This window comes from Sphaeroforma arctica (genome assembly GCF_001186125.1).
Source record: "Sphaeroforma arctica JP610 unplaced genomic scaffold supercont1.1099, whole genome shotgun sequence".
In the NCBI taxonomy this organism is placed as follows: domain Eukaryota; class Ichthyosporea; order Ichthyophonida; genus Sphaeroforma; species Sphaeroforma arctica.
Window position 1 is genome coordinate 6484 of NW_014039459.1, and position 6104 is coordinate 12587.

General features: G+C 43.0%; 1 protein-coding gene across 1 annotated transcript in view; it reads left to right on the forward strand.

Moving 5' to 3' along the window:
• Positions 1-581: 581 nt before the first annotated feature.
• SARC_09978 (hypothetical protein) overlaps positions 582-6104 on the forward strand; it is a gene marked incomplete at its 5' end in the record, with an annotated part of 13151 nt that continues 7628 nt past the window's right edge. The window contains 8 exons of the mRNA XM_014295988.1: positions 582-784; positions 1567-1815; positions 2477-2570; positions 3575-3678; positions 4018-4156; positions 4711-4876; positions 5407-5489; positions 5902-6001. Coding sequence (XP_014151463.1) covers positions 582-784; positions 1567-1815; positions 2477-2570; positions 3575-3678; positions 4018-4156; positions 4711-4876; positions 5407-5489; positions 5902-6001 — 1138 coding nt within the window. The remainder of the gene's footprint in view (positions 785-1566; positions 1816-2476; positions 2571-3574; positions 3679-4017; positions 4157-4710; positions 4877-5406; positions 5490-5901; positions 6002-6104) is intronic.

The following is a 6104-nucleotide window of genomic DNA, read 5'->3' on the forward strand; positions in this document are numbered from 1 at the left end:
GTGCGTGTTTGTTATTTGTCACGTATATATATATATATATATATATGCGTATGTGTGTCTGTGTTTTTGTCTATGTCTGTGTCTGTTTCTGTGACTGTGTCTCTATCTGTGTACGTATGCCTGTGTGGCTTGTGTCTTTTTGTCTATGTGGCTGTGTGTGTGTTCTTTGTGTATGTGTGTATGTTGTAGAAACAGGTGAGGCATCGAGAGTTTGTAACCATGTGTTGCTTATCCCGTCTTCATTTATATTTAAATATCTAGTATTGACGCGCATATTTGATTCACATCTACAGTATCAGTATTAAATATGTAAACATGATCGCATGACCGACGTCTGCCATAAAATGTACAATGTTTTTAAAAATAATCTTATTTATGCTCGCCTGATACTTGGTAGTCGATATTCTTCTGCGCCTGTACTAGCCATACACTTGTTGTTTGAGACTTTTATTTGAATCTTTTGAAATATCCAACCTCTCACCAGCGTTCATCTCACATGACCTACTTATGTTCTCCTCCGCACACTGTTATGTATGTGCTTACCGCATGATCTATCTATCACTTCCGCTCCCACTCTGAACACAGTGACGAGTTCGAGCAACCCATCGACCAGCACACGGGCGGGTACATCCAGACGGTGAGTTCAGGGGGCAATAGCACTCGTTTGTTCAATTTTCTGCATCCGGAAGATCCCTTGTTTCAGACGCTTCTGAGACTTTCTGTGCCAGACAATCGGCTCACCTTCAAGTTCCCGGTTTTCAGATTGCCCAGAACGATCATCAAGGTAAGCTCGAATTCACGTTTTTTATCGGATAACTACCGGGAAAAGGGTTCTCTGGTCCATAATACACAGTTCTGCTCCGGTGAAATTGGTTCTATGGGGGGTGAGTAGCTCTCAGACCCAAATAACTACCGGGAAAAGGGTTCTCTGGTCCATAATATACAGTTCTGCTCCGGTTAAATTGGTTCTATGGGGGGTGAGTAGCTCTCAGACCCAAAGGTCTGGTATATCATTCTCTTCATCTCTGTACAGGAGTGCTGTTTTTAATCCAAATCTGGTTTAAGCTTGTTCTTAAAAGACCGGGATTGTCATAGAAAATTTAATTTGTTACGTTCGGTTCGCCAGGGTCCAGTGTGAATCTCACTTTTTGTTTCTGTGATCTGCCAATCTGTATTAAAGCCTTGGTATCCCTTATAGAATGTTCAGGGATGCCAAAATATCGTGCTTATTGGCATTTTGATTTGCTATCAGTTTACTGACAGTATCAACAGTTTGAACAATCTAACCAGAACACAATCGTACCATCTAGTCGAGCACTAGTCGATGGTGTAGTATGTGTCACCGTGAAGAGTCTGTTGGACCTCATTTTGAATCACCCTACCCACTGTGTTCAGAGTGTGCAGTTTGTTTGCAATACAAACTTTCGATTGTGAGAATTCGAGGTAACTGTACTAAGTATTCGACAATGATGAACATCCGCCGTATAATGTATGTACAGAAAAATTGCGGTTCTTAGCTATAAGGCATCTGTATATAACACTCTCTCACCTGCTTGTCGCCCTCAGATGCTGGCTAACCACGACAACACGAGCCTGCCCCCCGTCATCACCAACAACGTGGTGAGAGACCCCTACCAGAACGCTCAATATATCCAGTTGAATGCGTTAGAGTACTATCTCTTCCAGTTCGTCTTCTGTGCAGTGAATAGACAGACGCCGCTGCCAACTGGCTTGTCGTCCGTGCTGTACTCGGACCTGTTTGCTGCGTATCTGGAGATGCTTCTGCCGTTGCCGCGCATGGAGCTGGACTTCAGGGTATGTGTGTGTGTGCAGGGGAGAAGGAAAATGGGCACTCAATGTACCAACACTGGTGCACCGTGAGTGTGGGTGTAGGCAGTAACACAGCTAGAGACACATGTACACAAAGGTGATGGGTACCGAAATGCCTGGGACATAAATACCAGCACGCTATCTTGTTGCTCTGTGTATGTGTGGGCGTAGACCACAGTCCAGGTAGACGCACCAGTATAGGGAGCACTCGGACATTCGCACCAGCTTATTTGATATCCTCTTGCCGTATGGCGTACTTGGGGCTAGGGTTGCTATGTGTAGTGCTGCAGTGTATTCAGAGATTCATAGCTTATTGTGGTAGACTGGGTTTGCGCGGATATTAGCCAGTGCTCTCTGTAATAGCAATACAGTGCATGCGCCTGTAAACGTTTTGTAATTATACGAATGGCCCTGTTTGTGGTTGCGTAGATCATATTTTGTGCCATTTCTGTATGTCAAGGTAATATACGGAATCCTCTCCTGTCAAGGTGGGCTGAACTATCCATCAACACTGATTATCTGATGGTAGTGAAGTATGATTATTCAGCCCTGGTACTGACGCATATTATAACATATATACCGAAAACGTTCTCTGTGTGGTGTTGCGCAGAGATTAATATATAACCATACCCTGACACGAACGCAGACACATCCGGTGGATAGCAATGTTCCCAACATGCAGATGATATTTTACAATGTGGACAAACACCTGGCCGACAAGTTCATTGACATACTATCATGTAAGTACCGCGACATAACATTTATGTGTATTCATCAAAACTCGCACACTTCCGTCTCTGCAAGTATCCCGCCGATCATTTGTGATCACGTATCGTGTGCAGTGAGTCTTCCATTGGTCAAATTAATAGTAGAAACGTATGGTGTTGACATACGGCTAAGCATTGGTGTACAGTGTTTGAGTCCTCAACTATGTCACATTGTGGCATTGGAAATCGGCATCTTCGGCATCCTATGAGTTTTCCGTATTCTGACTTGTTAAAATAAGGCGTTGGCAACATACATTTTTATGTTGTTATTTTATAGATAGCATGAGAGTACATGCACTTCGTATACCTATATCATAAGCGATCGCGGTAGGCTGTAGTTGATTCTTTCTGTATGCATTTATGAAATACAGCGAAGTCTCATATGTGACGATCTATTCCGTGTTATATGTCTGACTTTTTATAAGGTGAGTTGTCGCGACGATAACCCGCACGCCTACCCGTGCATGCGCTAGTCGTACGCGCGTCACCAGCCAGCAGGCTTGTTACCCATGTGTAATAGTAATAGTAATGTCATAGATATATTGCGTAAAGCGTAAAGAAGAAAAAGTGATTGTGGTACTGCGCACGGTGCTTATCCAGTCGCTATTTGTGGGGATAATTCGGGATGTTTATAGACAAAAGGTCAAGATGTATCTAACAACGAGTTGAGTTGTCATGTGTGCTTCCTATTCCTGGGACTATATACATGAATAGAAACCCAATCACGCCGTTTTGATACACACATCGCAGCAGCAGACAAGGCAGCCGCGAAGAAAGTGCTGATGCAGCCAGAGAGGGATCAGCCCATCTGATCCAATTTGTTGATTTCTAAACCCCTATACTCAAAACGATCCGACCATCATTAAGGTGAAGGCAGATTCCGTATATCTGGGAGATAGTCTTCACAATGTCTAACGCATCACTTGCTACAGTGTGATCTAACTTAGATTTATTTATTTTAATCATTGTACTTGCAGTGTTCTGGCTGAAACAAAATGCGCCTCCCAATACGGACTCCGCCGCAGCCGTGTTTGACAACCACACAGCCGGTCACTCCGACCTCACCGAACCACCCATACTGGTAGGTAGCGTCACCTCTCAATGTCACCTAAATTTAGAGCATCTATTTATAGAACATCTACTGCCCATGCTGATACTTGAATGTTTGATAATCACACAGCGTGTCTCTTTGATCCCACCGAACCACTCATACTAGTGGGTAGAAGCACTTCTCCATATGGCCCAAATTCAGAGCAACTATTAGTTCGCCTCCTTAGCGTACTCAACTACATCTTGGTATATACCTGTGCACGATACGTTATCACCCATACAGCGAAAGGCAAGCAACGTTGTACAGTCGGTTTGTTTCTCTCAATATACACACAAACTCTCTATATATCCCTATGCACCGTATGCATAGCCAACAGAGATATGTGTGAGCTGCTGTCGGACGCTTGTGTCACATTTGCACAAGATGGCGCTGCCTATAGACGAAGCCTTACTGAAAGATCTCGAAGAAAACGAGCGCGCTTTTGTGGCCCAACGGGATGCTGGGGCCGGTGAGTTCTAGAGATTCCCATGCTGTAGGCGAAGTTGACACGTCAAACGTTCAAACATATCTGATATGCGCTTTCGAGTTTACGCGTAGTATTTGAAGCTCGTTAGTCCATGTATGCTCCTTGTCAGTTGTGTCCTGACCAGCATTCGCAGTCTGTCTGGCTTGCTCTGTCTGATCAGGTAGGGTCTCTCCCGCGAACCTGAATAACACATCCACCACACGCACGGTATGAACAAATATCTATACATACATAAACACATATATACCCACACACGCGCACCCACTCTCTATCGCACACATACACACTCACTAATATATATGGCCTTTGCTTTTGTTTTGTTTTTTAAACTGCCAAATCATGCCGTGTTTTCTGATAGGCTTTGCTTTTGTTTTATTTTAAGCAGGCAAATCGTGCCGTCTTTTCTGATAGGAAAGGTGTCTGTGTGTTTCCCTCGCTCAGTCTTGGTGCACCACCAGTCCCAATCCATTCCATGTTGTAGTTACTAACTCAACGCTTACCTGTCATTCTCTGTCATTTTTCGCCTCATATATCAGAAATGGCTATGCCATCAGCGTACGGCTCGCGAGTGTCCAGGACGTCCCGATTTGTGCCGAAAATACCTGATTTCGAAGCAGATAATATACTTAAAAGCTTATCCGCAGACCTGTATAGATACTTGGATGTGTGCTTCAATCATTGGCCCATGGACACGACAATCATGTATGAGGGGGTGACAGAGTGTGTGTAGAATGGCCCACAGGTTTTATGTATTTATATCCGCAATTGTGTTTTTGTGGGAGTGTGTGAGTAGTTTGTGTACCACTATAACATTGTATGTTTCACTGTATTCATCTGTAGTAGCTAGTGGTGTTTTCCGAAGGAGAAGGCCCCTTACAACTATGCATATACTCTGAAGTTATGTATATAGCTACGAAGTTTTTAGTGAAGACAAATTACCTTATTCGAAAAGTACGTGCACATACTACTGCAGATATGTCTTTAGGTGACTTAAGGGTTCGAGTGTGTATCAGACTATGACCAGACTATAGTAGCACCTGTTAGCATGAAGGCATTCTGTTCCACTGACGTTTTCTCTGCTTGCCTGGCATACATCCTTCCGTTAGTAGAATAAAGAATACGCATCAACAATTTTATACAACATAGGTGCTTCATAGACTCGTACCAATAAGCTCAACTTTTCGTATAAACTCTATTCTTCAATGTTTGTGGCAACATTTGTAATCACACAGAGTGGTCTACCGCCTGTACTTCTCACTGGCACAGCCCTGGAACTATCTCTCAGATCCGAAATGGGCTGACACCGAACAAATAGGTGAGTAGCTGTACTTGTAAGCATAACTATTCTGTACTACTTGGTTCTCAACCTTCACAATAATATCATAGTAATTGTTGCTTTAAGTTTCCGAGGGGTACTGCCTGTGTATGCACCAGATTATTCATTTTCCCCCATAGATATGCGGAATTTCGCAATAACTGTTTGTGTAGTATTATGCTCACCTGTCTGGCGACGTAAACGATTGCATCCGTATCGCTTGTGGTGTTCAGATTTATCTATTCGTTTCTCCATCTAATACAAGTTTGATTAAGTGTGCTGCGACTGAGGGTTACTTCCCAGGCTTGTGAAAGTCAACCAATCCTACGCACAGGATGCATATAAATAACTTTAAACAATTTGTAATACTCACCATATGTGTCTGCTGTTGTTTATTTCTCATCCGATCCAGAGAACTTCTACAAACCTGAACACATTGTGAATGTTTCGCAGGACATCCAAGACAAATACTTTACCGAGTACATCGAGGCACATCTCGCCCATTATACAGTGTATGTTGATCGGAACTTATTAAATTTCGTTAACTGTACTGCGTATGCTATGATTTACTTGTTTACATGTATCTGTATGTTTATATATATATATATATATATT